The sequence below is a fragment of the Triturus cristatus genome, chromosome 12 (genome assembly GCF_964204655.1).
Source record: "Triturus cristatus chromosome 12, aTriCri1.1, whole genome shotgun sequence".
Classification (NCBI taxonomy): domain Eukaryota; kingdom Metazoa; phylum Chordata; class Amphibia; order Caudata; family Salamandridae; genus Triturus; species Triturus cristatus.
The window spans coordinates 768,213,151-768,238,089 of record NC_140595.1 but is presented as its reverse complement, the minus strand read 5'-3'; the positions used below and the strand labels follow the sequence as shown (position 1 = coordinate 768,238,089).

General features: G+C 41.8%; 1 protein-coding gene across 1 annotated transcript in view; it reads left to right on the top strand.

Moving 5' to 3' along the window:
* The window catches only part of LOC146782776 (vomeronasal type-2 receptor 26-like), a 217,223-nt gene extending 201,552 nt beyond the window's left edge, over positions 1 to 15,671 (top strand). The window contains exons 2-3 of the mRNA XM_085637247.1: positions 14,526 to 14,649; positions 14,743 to 15,671. Of these exons, the coding sequence (XP_085493373.1) occupies positions 14,526 to 14,649; positions 14,743 to 15,671 (1,053 nt within the window). The remainder of the gene's footprint in view (positions 1 to 14,525; positions 14,650 to 14,742) is intronic.
* Positions 15,672 to 24,939: the final 9,268 nt, after the last annotated feature.

The window sequence follows — 24,939 nt, the reverse complement described above, 5'->3', positions numbered from 1 at the left end:
GCTCGCTTTTCATATGTAGACTCATCAAAATGATTAGATTTATTAACAAAAAAAATATATATTTTGATTATATAAAAAAAAATGTTATTTCAAATAGGTGCAAAAAAATTCGTTTTTTACTATTTATAATGCCTAATAATGATACTGTAACCTCCTAGCATCCAAATTGAATTTAAGCCGTGCTATACAGCAATAGGGGGTCAATTACATGTGAAAATGTCACTTTATCCAGGCGTACAAAACTCATTTTTATAAGGGTATACATTATACATTTTTGATGCCACATCTCTGGGATATGTAGAGGACTATTATGCAAAAACATTGTAGGATATTCATTTTTAAATGTCCTAAAAAATCAAAGTCGAAATTGAGTAAAAATTCACTATTTAAATGAGTTTTCTCCAGTCAGATCAGTTTTTAAACTGCCTTACGCCCCAGTAAATGCACATATGTAAGCATAGACCATCTATACTGCTAGACAAACGCTTGGCACACTGCTTACACATATCAATGTACAAAAATTGGCAGAAGTTATTAAGCTTACCTCTGAAATTGCTGGTAGACACACAGCGTGGGTTTTGCTGCTCTGCCTTTGGTCTTTAGGGTCACTTTGACTTGGAAGCACCGCATGAAAACCTTGCATGCATGCTGGGACAGCTGCATAGGTTATAGGTCAAAGTCCTACATTTAGAAGCCTGCAGGGCTCAGCACAACGTTGCTTTGACATTTCGATATTTGCAAGACGAAATGGCAGGGCAGGGACAGAAATAGGTTTTAACCTACCTTTTTTTGGGGGTAAAAGCAAGTTTTTGTGCACTCAATGAACATAGTATATGTGACCTCTCTTTAAAAGACAATGGCTCTGCCATATATATATAGTATAAATGTTTTTAGGGTTGAATTCAGGAAGCAATGGGATTCAGTTTGAATTCATGCGGCCTCATGTTGCACTAGTACATTTGCTAAAGGAATATGTTCTTTGGCTAGCTGAAATGTGCTATTTCGCTCCTCAGAGTTTGTTTATGCCCAGTTGCTACAAATTGGGGTTGATAGTGTTGACAGAATGAAACCTGATACAGGTTTCTTACTGTCAAAACTGGGGAAAGGAGGCTAGCTCCTCTACAAATTAAGGGTAGGCAAATTCATGTGTTCTCTCTCTTTTTCTTAATTTTTTCGAGCCTGTCTAAACTGTCTGTGAAATAACCATGAGACATTTAATTGGCTATTCAGTAATACTGTTTTCAACATTATTAGCATTAATAAAACGAATAAATATATGTTGCTATGTTACTACCCATCCTCTCTGATGGAATTATGAGAGGATGAGTAGTCTAGGTTGCTGCTTCCTTATTTGATCTTTAAGGGGAACTAGCTGTGGGTAGTTTTTGTTTGAAAATTCTCAGGTGACAACACCACTATTGTTTGTTATTCTCATGCTACATACAGTTTTGCAAGGGCATTGCTAATTTTATTAGCTAGTCTGTGTAAATAAACTGACAGTCCTTACTAGAACTAATGTTGCATAGTTTGGATTGTGAAAATGTAGAATGCAGGGAAGAGGTCTATGTGATCCTTAGCAAACATTTTTGAGGAAAATATTGTTTTATAGGAGTCTGTTAGTCACAAGATGTTCCACTGGAGAATGTGTACCCATTATGTTGAAGTTTTTAGTTATTTGTGTAATAAGACTCTTTGTTAAATTAGCAGTGTTAGATTTTCCTGTTGCTCCTATAACATGAGAGCATGGTCCTGAGTATACAATGTAGGTGCTTTAATTAAGAAAAATCATTTTAGAAGTGTCTGCAGTCTTGTACAAATAATGCAATGTTTAGGAGTAAACGTGTATAACATTTCCTTTTTCCTGAGGGTCTTTAGAAATGAACACAGACTTCCTTGACTGCTTGGCATTGGGTGACGTATTACTCTTGTCAGTTCACTAAAGGGTTCTTTTTATACTTGCCAATAGGTCCAGACTGTTGTTTTATTTACTCTCACATATATGAAAGTGGTTCCAGGGTGCCTTGTTAATATATGGGGCGTCCCTGGACTAGGAAGTATTCTGAGACTATCCTCTCTGTTGATAGATTATTTCTGTGCCTTGTCTAAAGACCTTTTGTTCTGTCCACGAATAGATATTTGCTGCTTTACAACCATTGCCAGAGGGGCGCGGACATCAGATCCAGCTTGAGGAGTCAGCACCAGTCCAGCTTGAAGTCAAAGTGAAGGTAACCAGCACAGGCATTACTGGCAACCAGGACCTCAGTGAAGGTAGAAGGCCGGAAGCATTGTGATGAGAGTACCCCTGCTACTATCTTGGGCGAAAGACGGGGTCACAAATCAGAAAGGAGAAATCGTGGATCAAGCTTTTGATGCCCAGCCGAGAGTCACAGACCGACCAGGAAGGCGAGAAAGTTTTTGCTTGAGGTAACCCCCTTTGAAACAAGGGTTGCTTCAGAGATCCTAGCATCAGGCCTCTGAATCCTGGTCCTAAATTGGCTGTAAAGTTTTCACCTTTGTTGGCCAAGATCTATGGCCCCAACGAAAGAGCAGTGTGCCAGCAGAGCAATGCAGGAGTTAGGGAAGGACTTGAGTTCAGGGTACAGGTGCTGTGTCTCTGGTGCCTGTTAGATTGAAATGAAGAAAACTGGTGCACTGCCTGAGACACTGGACAGGATCGCTGAGCGCATTTGCCCTGGTGGGTGATTGCCCTATCCTGAAAGAAGAAACTTTTCCCTTGAAACTAGGCCATGATTCCTGAGTTGCGAGTTGTGCAGCTCCACCGTGGGAACAACAAGAGCCTGCCTGTGAGGCTCAAACGGACACAGGGAGAAGACTCCCCTCTGGTTGGTTGTGCAGCGGCTTTAATTTCCCAAGGACTTCTTTTTCTTTTTGTTGAAAATGTACCCCATTGATCGTCCCATTTTTGAGGAGGAGCAACCCTTTGCAGCTCTTCGTCCTAATTCTCATGGTCCTGTGCAGTTCTCCTGGTCCTCTGGATCCAGAATCATTTTTGTAAATAATATGTCTGACTGCTTTAATGTTTGTATTGGGTATAATGATAGATACTCTAGCCCTCATAAAGGAAACAATGGAAAAGTCTAGCGAAAATGTTTTTGAAGTTGAAATTGATGGTAACTGAAATGCATAGGAGCCTTGAAAATGTTTTTACTGGATGATTCTAGGATTTGCTTAGGACTAGAAAGCTAACAATTCTGTTTCTGATAATAGTAATTACTCTCTCCTGCTATCTGTATGACCCAATTCTCTGTTCCCTTTGTACTTCTGTTTATACCTCATACATACCCGCTTAACAATATTTAGAATGAGAAATGCCCACCTAGCAATGAATTAGGAAATTTATGGAAAAAAAAAAATTATTAAAAATTAATATGCATATTTTTCATTTTTCCTACTGGATTATGGGAGATGTCTTCAGCTAACGCTAAAAGGGTCGTCTGTCGTAAATTGGCTGCGATTAAATTAGCGTTAGCAGAATCCATCTGGTATTTAGAGGCTATCCTGTACATTTTGTGGAATCCATTTTGTATTTCTGGCAGCCATTTTGTCTTCCCTTGTGCTCTGTTTAAAGGACTGGCTATACTTAGACTCTGCTACCCTGAACATGCGCAGGAATATCTAACTGTCCATGCATCTGTTTTTAGTCTGTAACTATCAGGTTGTTTCTACCAGAGTCAGCAACTGGTAGCTCCTCCTTTGCTATTGACGGTGCATTTCTGTATGACCATCTATGTATGTAACTCTTCTCATGTATGCTTGCACCGCCCTTTTCCTGAGCCCCTGTGTGGGTATAAAAGACCATGGTTCTTCTACTCTGGGTGCTACCTTCATTCAGCACCACAGGGTGCTGGGTGAATGTGGTTCCACCTCCTGAGGTTTAATAAACTATGTGCTTTCTATTTCAGTTTCTGTGCCAACTTCTTTCTAATAGTCTCAGGACTCTGTGCAGAGAAGGGCGAACCCCTTGCACTGGTAGGCCTAGCTGAGGCCTATTTTCTACAGCGCGTTTTAAGTTGGGGAAATAATTCCCCTTCAATCCTGAGGGACCCTGGGGCCGAACTAGCCCACCATGTGCTTCCAATAAGCGCAACTGCGCTGCGTTACAGAGAGGTGGTTTTAGCCCGTGCCCCTTTTTACATCTCTCTGCAACGCAGCTCTGTGGCGCTTACTGGAGATACCTAGTGGTCTAGTTGGACCCTAGGGACCCTCAGGATTCAAGGGGACTTAATCTCCCAACTTAAAAAGGCCACAGGGCGTGTTTACACAGTGGGGAAGTGAGGGGACGGGGCCTGAGGTGACGTGTGCAAACACGCCCTGTGGCGTGTTTTAAGAGGTAGTTTTAATCACCTGCCCTATTATATACTAGGGGCTTACAGAGGAGGTCATGCTGATCACAGGGGGACCCCAACGCATAGTGTTCCCTATTGTATGTAGGTGTTTTCACTGTATTCTGAGTGTCTTTTAACATAGCACTGGCTATGCTTGGGCATTTGGGAAACGGAATACTTACACACGGCAGTCCAGCTGTGAGGATGCACCACCGCTCGACTGTACAGCGGCCGGGTGCCTTGTGAATACGAGGCTCGTTCCGGACCAGTAGTATGGCATGAGATTGACTTTGCACGCAAACAACAGTTCAGTGTTAGCCCACTAATGGCTGGATTATTTTAATTATGTGAGAGGCATCGCATTGGATATCTTGAACTGTGATCAGCATTTATCATGGACTGTGAAACGGTTTTGGACCGCTGATTCCAGAATGCATAGCGCTTTATCAGGAGGCCCAATGGGGCAATAAAATGCACAGGTGTTACTAATCAGTGGTTTGGCTTTATTTCAGCGATAACTCTGCCTGTGAACAAGGACGATGAAAGTCAGAAACGCGTCAGGCATCTTTGATTGAACACTGAATTTGTGCTTGCGCTGCAGCCTGATTGAAATATATTGCTGTTGATGAGTGCGTCCTATGCTTGGGCATTTGGGAAACGGAATACTTACACACGGCAGTCCAGCCGTGAGGATGCACCACCGCTCAACTCTATAGCGGCCGGGTGCCTTGTGAATACGAGGCTCGTTCCTGACCAGTAGTATGCCATGAGATTGACTTTGCACGCAAACAACAGTTCAGTGTTAGCCCACTAATGGCTGGATTATTTTAATTATGTGAGAGGCATGGCATTGGATATCTTGAACTGTGATCAGCATTTATCATGGACGGTGAAACGTTTTTGGACCGCTGATTCCAGAATGCATAGCGCTTTATCAGGAGGCCCACTGGGGCAAAAAAATGCACAGGTGTTAATAATCAGTGGTTTGGCTTTATTTCAGCGATAACTCTACCTGTGAACAAGGACGATGAAAGTCAGAAACGTGTCAGGCATCTTTGATTGAACACTGAATTTGTGCTTGCGCTGCAGCCTGATTGAAATATATTGCTGTTGATGAGTGCGTCCTATGCTTGGGCATTTGGGAAACGGAATACTTACACACGGCAGTCCAGCCGTGAGGATGCACCACCACTCGACTGTATAGCGGCCGGGTGCCTTGTGAATACGAGGCTTGTTCCGGACCAGTAGTATGGCATGAGATTGATTTTGCACGCAAACAACAGTTCAGTGTCAGCCCACTAATGGCTGGAATATTTTAATTATGTGAGAGGCATCGCATTGGATATCTTGAACTGTGATCAGCATTTATCATGGACTGTGAAACGGTTTTGGACCGCTGATTCCAGAATGCATAGCGCTTTATCAGGAGGCCCACTGGGGCAATAAAATGCACAGGTGTTACTAATCAGTGGTTTGGCTTTATTTCAGCGATGACTCAGCCTGTGAACAAGGACGATGAAAGTCAGAAACGCATCAGGCATCTTTGATTGAACACTGAATTTGTGCTTGCGCTGCAGCCTGATTGAAATATATTGTTGTTGATGAGTGCGTCCTATGCTTGGGCATTTGGGGAATGGAATACTTACACACGGCAGTCCAGCCGTGAGGATGCACCACCGCTCGACTGTATAGCGGCCGAGTGCTTTGTGAATACGAGGCTCGATCCGGACCAGTAGTATGGCATGAGATTGACTTTGCACGCAATCAACAGTTCAGTGTTAGCCCACTAATGGCTGGATTATTTTAATTATGTGAGAGGCATCGCATTGGATATCTTGAACTTTGATCAGCATTTATCATGGACTGTGAAACGGTTTTGGACCGCTGATTCCAGAATGCATAGCGCTTTATCAGGAGGCCCACTGGGGCAATAAAATGCACAGGTGTTACTAATCAGTGGTTTGGCTTTATTTCAGCGATAACTCTGCCTGTGAACAAGGACGATGAAAGTCAGAAACGCGTCAGGCATCTTTGAACACTGAATTTGTGCTTGCGCTGCAGCCTGATTGAAATATATTGCTGTTGATGAGTGCGTCCTATGCTTGGGCATTTGGGAAACGGAATACTTACACACGGCAGTCCAGCCGTGAGGATGCACCACCGCTCGACTGTATAGCGGCCGGATGCCTTGTGAATACGAGGCTCGTTCCGGACCAGTAGTATGGTATGAGATTGACTTTGCACGCAAACAACAGTTCAGTGTTAGCCCACTAATGGCTCGATTATTTTAATTATGTGAGAGGCATCGCATTGGATATCTTGAACTGTGATCAGCATTTATCATGGACTGTGAAACGGTTTTGGACCGCTGATTCCAGAATGCATAGCGCTTTATCAGGAGGCCCATGGGGCAATAAAATGCACAGGTGTTACTAATCAGTGGTTTGGCTTTATTTCAGCGATAACTCTGCCTGTGAACAAGGACGATGAAAGTCAGAAACGCGTCAGGCATCTTTGATTGAACACTGAATTTGTGCTTACGCTGCAGCCTGATTGCAATATATTGCTGTTGATGAGTGCGTCCTATGCAGCGGGGAGCTTTGCGGGAGTTCCTTCATTAACAGCTCGTGTGGCATGATGCATTTCGGCTTGTGTAAGCCTACCTCACATGCCGCAGCTTGACGAGGTTGCTCCAACCCCCTCCCTTATGTTTTTATGGCCCTCCCAATGGTGGAAGGTCACCTGGCTCCACTTGATGAATTGCAGCTGCAGTCTGGTGTTGTCATCTGCAGCTCCCCGAATAGGGGTTCTGGTGAATGTAAATTGTGGAGCCAAAATGAGTCCTACAATGGATGCTGCAATACCGAGTGAGGGTGGAGGTTTAATGTTGTGGGTTGCGAAATGCGGTAAATTAAGTCCAGGACTTCCTCAAGTCCCCAACGTTCTGCCCCAATTTCAGAGTCAAACCGGGCCGTGAAGCGGTGATGCAGTGATCCCTCTTCCCCGTGAAGTCACGGGCTGTCGCTGACAGCAGCCACTTGCCTGGCCTGATCCTGAGGCAGTTCTGAGGTATCCGATACCTCAGAGAAAACTTGCAACGATGCCAGTAAGCAACAGGACACTTAGAGAACGGATCCTTTCAAAGCACACAGGCAAACACATAAAATATCCAAAATCCAGCCCTCCATGTAAGAGACCAGAGGAGACAGCGGGGAGCTTTGCAGGGGTTCCTTTATTAACAGCTTGTGTGTCATGATGCATTTCGGCTTGTTTAAGCCTTCCTCAGATGCGGTAGCTTGATGAGGTTGCTCCAACCCCCTCCCTTATGTTTCTATGGCCCTCCCAATGGCGGATGGTCATCTGGCTCCACTTGATGAATTGCAGATGCAGTCTGGTGTTGTAGACTGCAGCTCCCAGAATGCAGTATTCCGGTGAATGTAAATTGTGGAGCCAAAATGAGTCCTACAATGGACGCTGCAATACCGAGTGAGGGAGGGGGTTTAATGTTGTGGCGAAACCCCGTAAATTAAGTCCAGGACTCTGTCAAGTCCCCAACATTATGCCCCAAATGCAAAGTCAAACCGGGCCGTGAAGCGGTGATGCAGTGATCCCTCTTCCGCGTGAAGTCATGGGCTGTTGCTGACAGCGGCCACTTGCCTGGCCTGATCCTGAGGTGGTCCTGCAGTATCCGATACTTCTGAGAAAACTTGCCACGATGCCAGTAAACGACAGGACACTTAGAGAACGGGTCGTCTCAACGCACACAGGCAAGCGCGTAAAACATCCAAAATCGACCCCTCCTTGTAAGAGACCAGAGGACACAGCGGGGAGCTTTGCGGGAGTTTCTTTATTAACAGCTTGTGTGTCATGATGCATTTCGGCTTGTCTAAGCCTTCCTCAGATGCCGCAGCTTGCCGAGGTTGCTCCAACCCCCTCCCTTATGTTTCTATGGCCTTCCCAATGGTGGAAGGTCAGCTGGCTCCACTTGATGAAATGCAGCTGCAGTCTGGTGTTGTAGACTGCAGCTCCCAGAATGCAGTGTTCCGGTCAATATAAATTGTGGAGCCAAAATGAGTCCTACAATGGACGCTGCAATACCGAGTGAGGGTGGGGGTTTAATGTTGTGGCAAAACCCCGTAAATTAAGTCCAGGGTTCCCTCAAGTCCCCAACATTCTGCCCCAATTGCAGAGTCAAACCGGGCCGTGAAGCGGTGATGCAGTGATCCCCCTTCCCCAAGTATATATATTATCTATTGGTGGTCACGATTAGGTAGTTATAGTAAGGCCCTTGTTTCTATTCGAAAAGTGTTTTTTCTTTTGCCAATATCTCCGGCACTGTTTGACGAATCTTTGCGGAATTTTCAAAACTAATGGGCCACTCACTTCAGCTGGAGTGTTGAATTTTGGGGTGAATCGTCAATCGGGAGTCCCACAACATGTTTTCTCCATGTTAATTTCTGTAGGGAACCTTAAACACGGCTATAGCCCGATCTGCAAACGCATATGTCAGCGCTCTACTGGTGGAGCTATGAGGTCTCTTTACATCCTGAGGGCCTTAGGTCTAAAGAGGACTTCATCCCCCAAGCAGAAGTGTGCCAGGAGGCACGTTTGAGTGGTGCAGAAAGGGGGCATGGCCTCTGAGTACCTCTCAGCAATCCAGATGTGTGGGGTGTACTGGAGGTAACCGTAGGGCTAGTTGGCCCCCAGGGACCTTCAAGAGGCAAGGGGACTTTATGCCCCAACCAAATGTGCACCAGGAGATCCGTTTTCTAGAGTGATAGAGAAAGGGGGCATGGCCTGCTATCAGAATTCAGCAATCCTGCTGAGTGGGGCTTACTGGCGGTAACAGGAGGGGTAGTCGGCCCACAAGGAAGTCCTTGGGGCCAACTACCCCTCTTGCTATGTCCAGTAAGTCCCACACAGTGGGATTGCTAAGAGGCCTTCGGAGGCCATGCCCTCCTTTCTCCACCATTCTGCAAACTCACCTCCTGGTGCATGATTGGTTGGGGGATGAAGTCCATTTTACACCAGAGGGACCTTGGGGGCCAAAAGGCGTTCCTGGTATCTTCTGTAAGTACTACGCAGTGGAATTCCTGAGAGCTGGTTGGAGGCCCAGCCCCTTTTCTCCACCACTCTGCAAAAGTGAATGCTAGTTAAAAAACTTTAAAATTCACAAGAAAAAAGCAAAGGTTACAGGGACATTATGGTTAGGAATTAGCATTTAAACAACCGTAGAAATTCACTGAAAAAACGACAGGCTCAGGGATGTTATAATTAGGAATTAGCATACAAAAAAACTTAGAAATTCACAGAAAAAAACAAAGGTTACAGGAACGTTATAGTTATGTTGACATTTCTCTTATGCAAAGCCTGTGAAATTCAGCTGTTATGGTTAGCTGAGCTAACTATAACTCACACCCCCACAACGCACTGCTGATGACGTCACATAATAAATCACTCATGACTTGGTCAGTAACATACCCACAGTTACATGAAGAGCATCTTTAAGTGTAGTTATAGTATACCAGTTAACAAGGACTTATAATTGTAAAATCCGCGGAAGTCTAGGGATTGGACAATGTGGTTAGGATATGACTGTCAGGAAGGGTTTGATTCTGCAAATAATTCTTATTTTTAAATAAACACCTTGCAATAGGGTTGAGGTGGGTTTAAAGACTGACAAACGTGTCTAACTGTATGTCCAAGAATTTTGCATAATGGATGATAGAGGGCTAAAAGTCAAGGATATTGGGGGCATTTAGTCAAGATTGCCGTGGTCTTGAGCACTTAGGTGGTAAAATGAGTAGCAGTGCAATTTTTGAAAGAGTCAGTCTGAGATGGTGGCTGTTCATCCAAAATTTAAACTTTTTGCAGTTCTCCAGCGAGAAATCCTGTCTTTTGGAGAGATACTCAATGGTTAGAGCGGCAGACCCTGAAGCAGAGTTCTGGCCAGGGACCAGGGTTCGATTCCCGCCTCGGCGGGGCTTGGGCTCAAATTCCTCGGACCTGTCTATTCTCGCCTCGGTGCCTATTCTAATCACGGGCCCCACGCTGCAACTCTGGGCAATAGCTTGCTTAGCCTCCACACCGGCCCCACCAGCGCTAAGGATGCCTGGCTTCACCCTGGGGGTGCCCAGGAGTGGACACTTCACAGGGAAAGCCAGGAGGGGTTCCACAGCGGTATGAGTATCAGCGCCAGGAAACCGCAAAGGCAACACCACAAGGTGGCCGTCTGGTGACAGTGCGCTCTATAAGTACCTTGACATTTATTTACATTTACATTTACAAATACAGCTGTGTGTCATTAACTGCATTGATAGGAGAATATGGAATGTTGGCAAGGCATCACATGGCTCCATACTGAAGAGGAGATGGAACATTAGGATACACCATTGTCAGAGAAAAGTGAGGCTAAAGCTGAGATTCAGGACATTTATGGATTGAGTGAGTTGTACAGATATGAAAAGCACCATTGTGATACCACTTCTCTGAGACCCATCCTCTCATCAAGAATCTTAAGGTGAGAGGTATGGTTAATTGTGTGGAGTGCCCCAGTGACATTAAGCAGGATGATAAGACAAAAGTCATTATGTCCAGGAGTATATCATTTACAGTTTGAAGCATTGCAAGCTCAGTGCCTCAAACTGTCCTGAAACCTGACTGGAAATCATCAAGAAGATTGGTATAGACAATTAACAAATGTAGTTGCCTTTTAATGCAGTTTTCCTGGACCGTGGCCAGGTAGAGAAGAATTGATAGTGATAATTGAATTACTCAGCTGTTCAAGATCTATTGGTGATTTTTTCAGAGGGTGATGGCTATACCAGCATATAGGCAATCTGTGTTGATGCCCTTTGATAGTGATGTATCAATTCAATTTATTTAAAATGGTGTTAAGGAGGGGCTAGTCTCATTGAAATTGCAGGAAGGTATGAGATCTGTGAAGAAGGTATAAGGTTGCATTTTGCTGTTGTTTTGCACAGCCATGGTTGTGTAATTTCGCTTAATTCATACCAGGTGATTATGGATTTCTGGATCAATGTCATAGTAACAGGAGAGGTTGGTGTCAGTGCAAGTTGAAATTTGATTTTGTTGATGTCTTTCTTTGAAAAAGAGTGCAAAGTTTTTACAGTTCATTTCAGGATTAGTGTTGAGTCGGGGTTTAGTGTGATTTGAAAACTGTCTGACGACATCAGGATTTTTTTTATATTAATCATCTCTCTGATCTGATATAGGATGTGTTAGAATCAAATATAAGATTTTTTTGCACTTGTTTGTTTCATCATGTAAAGTAATGAACCAAGTAAAGGCCTATAGGCTTTATCCAATCTTTTTTAAGCAGATTTTGAAGATAAGTAAGTTAAGAAAAAAGAAAACAATTTTTTTGTATATTGTCATTCTGCAGACATGAGTGCTTGTTCCATGTTTTGAGGAACAGGTTGAGGTGTTTACTACACCCTTTAATACCATTACACTGGGGTGAGGTATTTTGCCAGGTGTGACCAGTAGCTCATAATCATTTTTTTTTACTTATGAATTATGTATTTCATGCAGAGCTAATATTTATTTTAGACACCAAATTCTGCATTGTTGCCCTTGTCTCTTGCTTTTCACAATGATAGAGTTAGGTAGGTTTGATGTGCTGAAATCTGTATGTATTACTCAATTAGGAAGTTGGATGCATGTGGTAAGTGCTGTTTGCACAGGGACCATAATTTAGGTACCATCTTGTATTCAGAACCATACAGTAGTGACTTTGGTGATTTATTGTAAATCCTGATATTTTAAGTGGGTCGGACAGATAGGGTGTACACATGCCATGAGTAGCTGTATGAACAATACAGGAAATCCTTAAGTGGTTACTGGCTGAGATAGGGAGCCAGCAGAGATCACACACTATGTGGGTGACATGGTTGAATTTATTAATGATGACTGGTAGACTCTTACAAGTACAAGGAATCTGGCAGATGAAGTTTGTGCAGGTGAGAAGCCTTAAAATGTTACCAAACCAAGAGGCTTAATTGCCCATGGTGAGCAACCCTCCAATGTACTAGAGGTCTCTGTGTCCTCAGAACCATGGTGGCTCCTCTGATCTGTGTTTGGGCAGTATATATTTTGTTGATCGCTTGCTCTTCCTATGCTCCCATGACTCATGGGAGCTACTAAATAATGGATCCCCTCCTTCTTCTGCTTCTTTGTTCTGCCTTGGTGGCCAGGCCTCAACTTTGTCCATAAAATCTGTGCTTGCTGCATCGCTTTCTCCGTACTCACAAAATGTGAGCTCTAAGACTGCCGCCAAACATATGAAAGAAAATATTTTTTTGAATCAGGGCTTTGAGTTTTATATGTTTACCTTTCTTAATATGCCATGAGAGAGGTTTCATGTGCATTTTGGAAATGTTGTAAAGCTATGCTATCCTTATACATTCACATTTCTTACGAAAAATACCATCATAGAACTAGAATAATGGTGGTTCAAAATATGGTAAGACATTGAAAGGCAGTCACTAAACCTGCTTACACCCTGCTTTATCCCCAGCTTCTTTTCTACATCAAGAAGGTGAGGTTGAGAGGAGAAGACACAGAAGCATTCTTTGATGAACATGGCAACCCCCCAGCACAGTATGACATTGTAAACCATCAGCAGGATCCCAAAGGAGCCATCACGCACATAACCGTGGGCAGCTATGACTCCAGCGCATCTACAAGGAAAACATTTATGATTAATGCTAGCACTGTTCAATGGAACACAAAGAACACACAGGTAAGAGACAGCAAATTACATATGAAAATTGGTCACAACTGTTGAGTTTATCTTATTTGTTATCACCCATGCCTGCAGCACAAGGTGCTACTTTCCCCCACCATGATGATATAGTCCCTGACTACATACACACATCAGGATGCTGCTTAGAGTTTGGGGTTGGGGGAGCTCCACATAATGTTCATATACAGAGAATACACTTTGCAACTCATCCCTTGGTCCATTTATAAAGTGCACTCCAACAAGGGAAATCATGATCATTGCAGTTAAGTCTGTAATACCAGCATTTCTGCTGTGCATACACATAGTCACCAAGTGTGTATATTTGGGTGCCTAATTCATTTTAGATAATATGACCTACTTGATCAGACTAAGGATGCATTAATGGGAAAAAGTAACATGAATATTTGTGAGAGAGATCCTATTCTGGTCATTTACTGGGGGACACAAGTAGGTCTTAGCATTCAGATTTGTCCTTCTGCTTTACTCCAAAAATCCCTACCAAACAAACATAACTATGAGGTTAAAATGAGCCCCATCCATCTGAAGCATATGCAAGATGACAAAAAGAAATATGTTTAAATGTACTAGTCACATAAATGTTGGCATCCTAAAGAGGTTTTGAGAGTGGCTCAAGCAAAAGACTGATCATTTGCGCAACAGAGATTTTGTTGAGGATCAAATATGGAGAATTTAATACAAATAAATGCATTGTTAATGCAAGTAAATTTCAATCAGTTAAGCAACACACTTTGCAAATGCAATGTGGCATCCTACTTGGCTTGTTGCTTGTTTTTAAAAAGCTTCTACTTGACAAAAGGTGACTGGGTCACCGAAAAGTCATACTATGACTCAGGGAATCAGCCTTTTGAATCAGTTTTGCCTCAGAATGATCTGATCTACCTACATTTACCATCAACCTCATGGTCTGTGATGAAAAGATATGGGGAGAGCATTCACACTTGTTTTAAGTTGCCATCTTATTGGTATTATGTTTATCCCTTAACTGAGTAAGCCTAAGAGGCAAAGAGTTAACCATGATGAATGTCTCTCTCGGTAATTATGGTTTTCAAAACCAAATTATCTTTGTAAGATAGTCATGCTAGTCATCAGCTGTGACAATTTCCTTCGCTCATCTGACAGTACCTACATCAATGTGCCCTTCTGTGATAGGCCATCAACCAGCACCTTTTTGTAAAACATTTTCCTCATTATGAGAAGAGAAACTAAGTATATTCTTCAGTTTAATACCAAAAACCCACATTCTGCCCGCAAGACTCATCCTTTTGTAGCTATGCTATATTGTATAAACTCTTTTTCAAGCAGATCTCTGGTTTGCTCAATGCCAGTATTGGTCACTGCTTCAGCCAATCATATTCATTATGGTTAAACATTGCCCTGTTTTCTCCTTCTAGGTTCCTGTCTCTGTGTGCTCTCCCAGCTGTTCAAAGGGATTCCGAAAAGCAATCAAACCAGGATGGCCAATTTGTTGTTTTCAATGCTTTCAATGCAGATTAGGGGAGATATCAAATCAAACAGGTAGGATGCCCAGCATTAGAGTAACCTCCAGTTAAAATCTTATATTTGTTAAGGAAAAACCTCTTATGTACTTCTCCATGTTTCCTTGTCTAGATTCCATTGAATGCTTTAAATGCCCCTGGGATCAGTGGTCCAATGAGGACAGAGATCGGTGCATTCCAAAGAACATAGACTTTCTTTCCTATGAGGAAACCTTTGGAGCTATTTTGGCAGCATGCAGCATTTTCTCTTCAGTGATTCCTATTATTATTATGGTACTCTTTTTTTACTACAGGAACACGCCTATTGTGAAAGCAAATAACACTAACCTCAGCTTTTTCCTGCTAATGTCCCTCACCTTGTGCTTTTTCTGCGCACTGACTTTCATTGGTTACCCCACAGAAAAGAAATGCCTCCTGAGGCAGGCAACCTTTGGCATTACTTTTGCACTTTGTATCTCTTGCATTTTGGCCAAAACATTCATGGTGGTCATCGCATTTAAAGCCACCAAGCCAAACAGTAACTTAAGAAGATGGTTTGGCTCTCAACTGTCGTATACGATCATCATTGCCGGTACTCTCATCCAGGTAGTTCTCTGTGTCCTTTGGTTGGTTTTCGCTTCCCCCTTCTCAGAATATAACATTTACATTCATCCTGGGCTGATAATAGTTGAGTGCAATGAGGGATCTCCCATTGCTTTCTGGTGCATGCTGGGATATCTTGGTTTTTTGGCCACTATCAGTTTTATTATGGCCTTTTTGGCTAGAAAGCTGCCTGACAGCTTCAATGAAGCCAAATTCATCACCTTCAGCATGCTCGCTTTCCTCAGCGTATGGCTTTCATTTATTCCAGCCTATCTCAGCACTCGAGGCAAATACATGGTGGCGATGGAGATTTTTGCTATCTTATCTTCCAGTTTATCCTTGGTTTCATGCTTATTTTTCCCCAAATGCTACATCATCTTGTTTAGATCAGAGATAAACACAAAAGAATATCTGATGGGGCGGGATTCAGGCCAGAGTAAGAATGTGAAAAGGATGTAAAGCAAGAAGCTTCAATATTGGCAATTGATTCTTCCTGAAGAAGGTAAATTGGTTTAAAATGTGATTGATCTAGGAACAAAGACATGCACAAATAATACAACTGTGGTCTGGTAAGGTTGATTGGAAGATAAAGAAGTTAAGCAGAGACACTGGTCCTCATCTATGTTTCAGACATAGCTCCCTCTGTAGTTAGCTGGCAGAGTTGGGCTCAAGACTGCACCACATGTTCTGATTTGCCCACGACACACTTAAACTGGCCCAGTAGCCAAAATAAAGACTCCTTCAATGATGTTGATAGCACAGATCGAAGCCTAAATTTAATAATATGGTTCACCTGTTCAATTCCGATCACTTTCAGGTTCAAGCCCCATTCCTGCACTGATTTCTGCTCGCTTAAGGTGGTGGATATTTTGACATGTCAAGCAAATTTAAAATACAACTCCAACTTCAATCAATTATGAGAGTTTAAATGTGTTTTAAAGGTTTTTTTCTCATTAAAAGATTAGTAATTATCTTTTTATTCTTATTCTATATTTGTATTAGTCAGTAAATCTTTAGTAAGTTTACAGAAATCTCTTAAAAATGTATGGTTAGAATCAAATAGACAAATAATACCTCAAGCACTTTCTAAAAAGGAATAACACCCTATTCTAAAAGATCATGCCATAATTTCAGAGTTAATAGAACAGATGAAGAGTTCAAGACCAAAGGAAAAGAGTGAGATCAAAGGAGCATAAAGCTCAATGCCAAATTAAAGCAGCAGAACTTCCAGTAACAGTAGTTTCTGAAACTCAGCCGAGTCTCAGTAGTTCGAGTAAGTGACCAAACAGTTAGAGTAGTAATCTGTAAAACTAAAGCTTCAAAATGAAGTAAGGAGGAGCAGAAGCAGCAGTAGCCACAACTATCAGTCTAGGACAAGGAGGTAGGTAAGGAGTGGAAAAAAAGCATTGAAACCTACTAGGAACATGCACTAATATAAAAGAAATGATTAAATGTTGCAGACATTGAAGCAGGCTTCTTTCTCTCTGGACCGATCATATGGCAGCTCTCCTTTGTGAACATGTTCTGCCTTTCCTTTTCCACAACAATACATGTGGATTGCAAAGCTTTATCACAAGTTAGCTACAGACATTCTTAAGTAGTTAAGTTGTGGAAACATAAGAGTTCCAGTAGGCATAAAAAGCAGAATGGCCTTCTAAATGTTAAATGTTTTACTGCATACACAATTAACGATGCTTAAGAAGAGAACCATCAATTTGCAAACTACTGTTTAGTAATGCCTCTTATTAATACGAACAAAACATATTGTTTAACATGTGAAACTATTCTATTCAGGCATTATGTGAAATAGGGTGAGAATCAGAATTTAATCATTACAACCTATATGTTGCTTGGTAAAAAAAATATATTGATTAAAACCTGAACATTCTGCAGTTATTTCTAAACATGTCACTTTAAGGTGAGACTTCTAAAATATATTTATGGACAGTTCAACAATATTAGGTTAACTTTGAGTCAAAGCAAGCTTGCTTCTTAGTATTTCTATGGCCTATGCACATAGCTATGACTGCCTATTGCAGTTTGCACATTCTAAATCAGTGCCATTTCAGCTTTAAAGTTTACATTAATCATTGCACAGTTTTAACTGTTAATCTAGGTTATTTGCATTTTAATTAGTCGACTTTATCAGTCCCCCATCTGATGGTTATCTTAACAATCACACTATATTGGTTTTACATGTGAGTTCTGCTCCAAGGTCACTTGTTGTTTCTGCTTTAATCTTTGGAATTTTAATGACTTATGGTAGTCATCATTCATGAGGTTCAAATCTCTTTCTTAGCTGTTTCTCTTGGGTAAGTGAAGTCTGCAATCTTTAATTTAAGCAAATAGGCATAACAAGCAAACCCCCATTATTAGTCTTGGCGCAAGTAAAGCTTTCAAAATACCTCCTCCTGCTGTTGTAATCCAATTCTCAATTATTTGAAATCCTTCCCCAAAATTCTTAAAACCACTGGGTGTTTCCATTTCTTGTGAGCAGGTTTTAAGTCTCAAATGTTCTTTGCAAAAACCTCTATTTTCTAACTCTTGTCAGGTATGTGGAAGCATCACTGGGTTAATTTAAACATCCTGCATACTTAGCTTTTTTCTACGAGTAAAATGCCTATGCTAGACGATCTTGCAAAACCATTGATCCTATTGCTACAAGCACAGTGTTTACTACTAATAAAGCTCCAAAAGTACTGTAAGCCAGCTTGTCGACAACGGTTGACAGTTTTCTAATCTTTTACTCATATAATATGACTCCTATATGTGTAATAATGGTACCAAATATGTCTCCTACTAATTCACCTCCAGTTTCTGTACTACGAGTGTATAATGGTGTCCTTGTTAATGCATCTATGCAACTCACATGGTACATTTTAGGAAATAACACAGCTAAATAGCATATACCCTCCCAGTCAGCAGGCAGCAGAAAGTAAGCATTCTGTCCACAAGCAAAATAAACACCTGGGGGCAGATTTACAAGAAAGTGACACATCTGTAGAGATGCGTCACTTTCCCAGGGCCACCCTGAGAAACCCTTGTGCCGCCATGGATGCACCGTATTTACAATGAGGTGACCATGGCGCAATGAATGACAGATGCGTCAGAAATTCTGACGCATCTTTTGGGGCAAAAGTTATGTATTGCTGGATTGCTGGAGTCATGTCGTAAGCACGCAACAACTCCAGCAATGCATTTTGAGGCCTATTCCCACAAAACTGTGTCACTTCTTACGCCTGCTTGAAGCAGGTGTTAGGTTTTGAGGCAGTGGCATCCTAGTAGTGACGCAGTGAAATCTTGTAGATTCCACAGTGTCACTTTTATGAGGCTTTCCTGCGTGGGAACAGCCACCCTGCATACATTATATCTGATGCATGTATAATGTGACGCAGGGCTTTACAACGTGATGCATCTCCCTAGATGCGTCACATTGTATATTGGCTGGATTTTTTAAGCCGCCGCTGCATCACAAAAGTGACGCATCGGCAGTGCAAATGTATCGCAAGGGGCTTGTAAATCTGCCCCCTGGAATTGCATATTGTTCTCCCTATAAAATTTGCCATTTTCCTCCCATTAATTTGAATGTATGTTCACTTATCCTGCATCTGTTTCTTTTGGGCGCCCTTCTTCTGTAAATGCAGAATTTACCATTACGTTGACTGGTTTATGTAAATATTGGGAAAACCATTTACTTTCTAAATTCGTCCTCTTCTTTCCTCCAAATATTTTTCAAAAGATCACTGTATTTATCTTTACTACATATTAGGTTAGTATTTCAATCCTCTAAAGTCATAATGAAAACTTTTTCTAGTCATCACATTGAGCAGGCTAAGGGGCCTGATTATGATTTTGGCGGTCCTGGAGCGGGCCGCCAAGCAGAGCCCCACTCCAGGACTGCCAAACTCGTAGTTAGACCGCCCACGAGATTTGGTGCTTTATACTGGTCTGGCTGGTGGTCCTTTGGTGTTTCCATGGCAGGGCCAATTAAAAAGGCACTGTAATGGGAATACCAAAGCCCGTTCCAGCACGGCATGGACTTTGCAGTCCATGCCGTTTAAGAAAGGGGGCTACTGCAGACAGGGGGGCACACCATGCGTAGCCCTACATATATCTCCATGGCCTTAGGCACCGGGGGGCCCTGTAGGGCTCCCTTAGGTCCCTCACTGCCATCCTTTTCATAGCGGGCTCACCGCCAGGAAAAGGCTAGCAGTGAGGAAAGTCATAATTATGCTTGGTGGTGCTGCAACAGTACTGACAGCATATTGCTGCCTCACACCGCTGGGGAATGGCAGTTCCCCAGTGGTTCCAGTGGGTCTGCGGTGGTCCAACAACAAAACACATTATAGGGAGGTCGGTTTGCCAGTGTGGTGGTATCTCCAGCACCACCATGGGTTTGGCGGTCCTATGGTCTGCCAATCTTGCAATCACCCTCCATTTCTTTAGCTTGTGTGTGTAAATTCATGTTCACTACTAAAGGCACTCTAGAAAGTATTATGCCATAGTTAGAATAGAAATATCCAAAATGTTTGCATCTATATGCAAGTGAAAGCAATATAGCAAGATAATGGTACGTGATAATATATGACTTCTTCTGAAGCTGATGATGGAAATTGAGCACAGACATAACAGTCTTTTGCTCCCATGGCGTGTGTGTATTCCTGTACTAATCTAGAATACACATTAATTAAGTTATTCTCTCAATTTTATGAAACAAATTAAGCTTTTAATTATGCTTCATCATTCAAGAATGTATGTGTTTTGGTTGTGTTTGCATTTCCGAAACCTTTCTTGTGTGTTAAAGAAACCCCTACTAACACTATTGTAATGATTATTACTGTTATTATGAAGGCTGAATACATAATATATTTACACTAATTTCTAAGGCAACACATGTTTCTCCAAAACAAATTAGATGCAGCCAAGTTCAGAGTTTAATGCAGAATTTTTGTAACTGCATTCTTTAGGATGGCTAACTTTCAGCAAAGCAATCTTCTTATAGACAATCCTTAACCCTACTCTGTGTTCTTCTAAGTTATTGTCCCTATCCTCTAAAACACGCTCAGGCCTAGGTAAGCTTCTTTAACATAAAAAAGTAGTTAGTTAGTTTCAGTTTCTTTATCTCTTTCAAACAATCTTTTTGATTGGATGTCATTTTTTTCAATGACTCTTGACTCCTTATGATTGTTTTTGTCAATTATCTTTATCCCAACAATGTTTATTTTAATGAAGTCATAGACGCTCAAACAGTTCTGATGTCACACCACACAACTTTTCTATTGTGAAATTCAGTTTTTAGTCCTCGTAGTAAGACCACTCAGGTGCTGAATACATTTGACAAGGTACTCTTGCTCTTTCTGATCTTCTCAGTGTTTGATCTCCTTTTGTATCACTTTCATCACTTCACTCTGTCTCCTCAGGAATACTTGTTGGAATCCAATCAGCTGATATGCTTTTTCTCAATCTTCCTTGATCATAGTTTTGCAGCTATTTAACTCTATGTATGACTCTTCTTGTTTCATTGCTTGTATATTCACCTGAATCTTCTGACTGTACTGATGTTGTCTCAGTAAGTTTCCAAGTTGAGAGTCAATTTCTGATTCTCTTTCATTAAAGACTTCAGTGCTACTCCATGAAACAATAGGTACTTAAATGTATGATGCAGTTTGTGAATCTTTACCCCTTTCTTCTCCTTGCTGCTGTTGTGTTCTCTGTACCACTGCTCTTTGTGGTCTAACAGCTGATGCTGGTGTGGTCACCAATACTCTTCATTCAGAATGAAAGAGCACAATGTCATCTTGTAGATTTCTTACTTTCTTGCTGTGCAATGATTGCACTCATTTTAGAACTCAAGCACACTTAACAGCAGTATTGGTAACGGAAATAACCTGGAATGGGTCTTTCCATTGTGGTTTCAAAGAAGTATTCTGGATGTGCTTCTTGAATACGACCCAATCACCAGGATTGAGGTTGTAGCACTGTTCTTGAATCAGAATTTGTTTTAGTGGCAGCTGCAACCTGGTAAGAAACAGACAGAACCACATCAGCAAATCATTTGCAGTAATCAAGTATCATATTATCTGTGGTATTCAAGAGTGCATTTGCAGGTACAGCAGGCAGCCTCATTGCACAGGCCATCAGAATCTCGTGGTAGATAAACCAGTCTTCCTATCAGGCATACTTTGAATTCTCATAAGCACCAAAGGTAAACTATCCGGCTATTTCAGTGATTTTAAGCACAGACTTTAGCTAGTTAAACCTTGATAGTCCCATTCATCTGTTCGGCTATACATGAAGCCTCAGGTTGGTAGCTGCAATGTAGTCTTTGCCCAGTCTGTAATGCTGTGCACATCATCTTCAGGACCTCATTGTTAAAGTAGGTCCACCTGGCTGATCATAGAGAACCCGGCATTCTGTATCTTGGAATCAGTTGTCATAATCACAGTTTTGCTATAGTATGACTCTCATTTCATCTGGTTGGGTAGGCTTCCACCCTTCTCGAGAACAAACTACTACCATTTGCATTCTGTTGAAAAGGACCCCCTGATCTCCCTGTATGACTCAGTGTAATGTGTGTTCTTGTCCCTGCATTCATTAGTTGATATGTCACACACAGATGACACACTTCTTCTGCTAGCATCTTGAACCTGGGATTACACCAATGTTGTCTAGAGTCTTATCATGGCATCCCTCCCTTGATGTGTGAACCCGTGAAAGTATTTTATCATTGGAATAGCAGAGTATCAAGTAACACTGGTCTCCTATGAGCTGACATTCATATGGAATTTGAGTTTTTCTCACAACCTGGTCTGATCCAACTCTGTTGTTCTGTTTCTGAAACATTTTCCTGTCCTCTTTTTATTTTGTCCCAAGTATACGTTACTTTCATCAATATTGAAAAAGAAGTGTCCTGGTCAAATTCACTTGTGAAATTTCCATCAAATGTGCAGGCCAACAAAGCACATATTGCGGTACTGAATTTGCACACTTTCTTTCATGGGGATGTGACCATTCCCATGTTGAAGGGCTGCACATTTAACAACAGCAATTTTGTCAGGCAATTGCAGGGCTTCCAATATATCTTTCACTTGCACCGCATTCCTATCAGGGTGTACCTGAAAAGATCATGAAACCTCTTTGTGACCATAAATGCTCGATATGTTGGATAACACCAAAGCCGTACTGACCGATTTGTTAAATACAGTTACTCTCATGTGAGCAGATAAACGGTGTGCTCTGGTAAGGGCAATCAATTCTGCAATGTGTGCTGAGGTAACCCTTGAAGCCAAGAAGCTTCAGCAACATCATTTATTGTACGCACAGCGTAAGCTGCTCTCAGAGTATCTTCATTATTTCTTAGACATGAGCCGTCAACAGAAATTACATGGTTGGGCTCAATTAGGGGTTCATCCTTAATATCAGGACTAGGCTTGGTGCATAAATCCATGACATATATACAATCATGTTCAATTTAATCACAATCGACATCCTTTATAAGATGAAAATTTGATGAATTTACAGTTTAACAGTGTTTCAAAACTACATTGTCAGATGACAAAATTCTCTGTTCGAATCTGGTGAGCCTATTTTGGGTCATGGATTGGGTTTTTGTTTGTGTCAATACATGCTCCACAGAATATGGGACCTTTGCAGTTAAAGGATATCCCATCACTATGCTCTCAGTCATTTTCAAACTAGTGCTCACCACGGCAATCACTTTAAGGCAGCCGGGAAGACCTGTGGCAGGAGGTTCAAGGGTAGTTGAAAAGTATGCCACTGGCTGCTGAGCATCACCATGTTTTTGAGTCAGCACTGAGATAGCGCAGCACTCTGCAAAATAAGGCAAAATCTTTACTGTAATCTAGCATTCCTAGTGCTGGTGCATTACAATGTTTTTTTCAGCTCCAGGAAAGCTTTTAAGCACTTGTTGTCCAAAGTGAGTGGATCAAACATATCCTTGTGTGTCAGCCTCAGTAAAGGCTTTGCCGCTTGCGACAAGTTTGGTATCCACTGATTACAGTAGGCAAACATTCCCAAAAACATCCTGACTTCTTTCTGTGTTCATACAGTAGCCAGCCATTCCCAGAAACATCCTTACTTCTTTATGTGTTCAAGGTGGATTCATCTGAATAATTTCATCCACTCTCTCTGGTGACACCTTTCAAGCTCCCTTCTCAATTATGTGTCCCGTATATTGGACTTCTTTTGGACAGTATTACAGTTTACCTGTTGACACTGTTTTCGGCCAGGTGATTCAAAAAGGCAATGGAAATTTGTTTTTCAGATGCAACAAGTAGATGGTCTACATACTGAATAAGGACTGATCTGTAGGGCATTTGCAATGACTCCACATTCTTTTTCAAGATCTGGTTAAAATTTGATGGACTCTCCTTGTATCTTTGTCAGATTCAGCACCCTACCAATACTCTCTACTTCAAAATAAATGACAAAGGGAACTGGATATATTCATGCAATGGCACTGGGAAGAAAGCCTGACAAAGATCAATGACAGTAATCCATTTTTCAGTACATGGAATTTGGAATAATATTGTGGTTGGATTTGGCACCACAGGATAAAATGGAACAACTATGCTGTCAATCTTTCTAAGATCGTGCACTATTCTGTAAAACCCATTAGGTATCTGAAAACCCATGATCAGAGAGTTACGTGGACTCCCCAAAACAATCCTCAAAATCCCTTCTGTATCATGTCTTCTATTACAGGAATAATTCCTGCTATTATTTCTGGAGTCAGAAAGTACAGTTCTGTTCTTGGGTATACTGCATTTGCCTTTAAGGTAATTTGGACTAGTTTTACTGTTTTAATCAGGCCAATGTATTTCCCTGTGTAATTAATGCACACAAGAGATCAAAGGGAGGATCCCAAAGTGAGTGTACTACTCCCTATGTGAATTTGAACTCACTGAAAGTACGTTCTCAAACAAATGTTTCGCAGTAAAAAAGGTGGAAACCAAGGAGGGGGTATCCTAAGTGTAATGTGAACATAATGCGAGGGCCAAGGAGTTGTGTGCTCTATTTGTAACGGGGAGAGACTTTTTATAGGACGAGAACCCTCACTCAGACAAAAGGTGACATGCTTCATCATAGGGTTCCCTCCTCACACCAGGTCCGCAAGGTCCCTGGTGTGGACTGCAACTCTTCTGGACTAGAAGAGGAGCTCGGGTGTTTTATAGAAAGGGGACTGAACACATTATAAGTGAGGGGCAGTGTAAGAAAGAAATAGAGAGGGTTTTTCAAACTGTCTCTAGGAGACCAAATGTCTTTATTTTGTGGTACCATGGGACAGGGTTGAAAGCAAAGAGGACTACGGGTCATCAGAAAATAAACCCCTAATATAGGTCAACATTTTCTGCCCTTCAAAGACCCCAGCCGGGGTTCACGGGCATTCCTCTGCATTAAAAAATAAAAATAACTTTAAACTGTGTGAAAATTTGTATACTAGTCACGGCATAATGGTAGCCTGTGTATGTGACTTCCAATGCCTGACCCTGTTACAAATGTGACAAGTAGTCGTCTTCAGCGTTGCAACATCCATTGCTGAGCCTGGATCAGTCAAAACACCTCTACCTTGTGGAACACTGAAACCTCCTTGATTTCCATGAAAACTTGTATGTGGAATAACAACACGTTGTATACCTCCTTGATTATCTGCAAAAGAAGCATTCTGAAAACCTTTCTGAGAAAATTTCACATGAGCAGACATGAT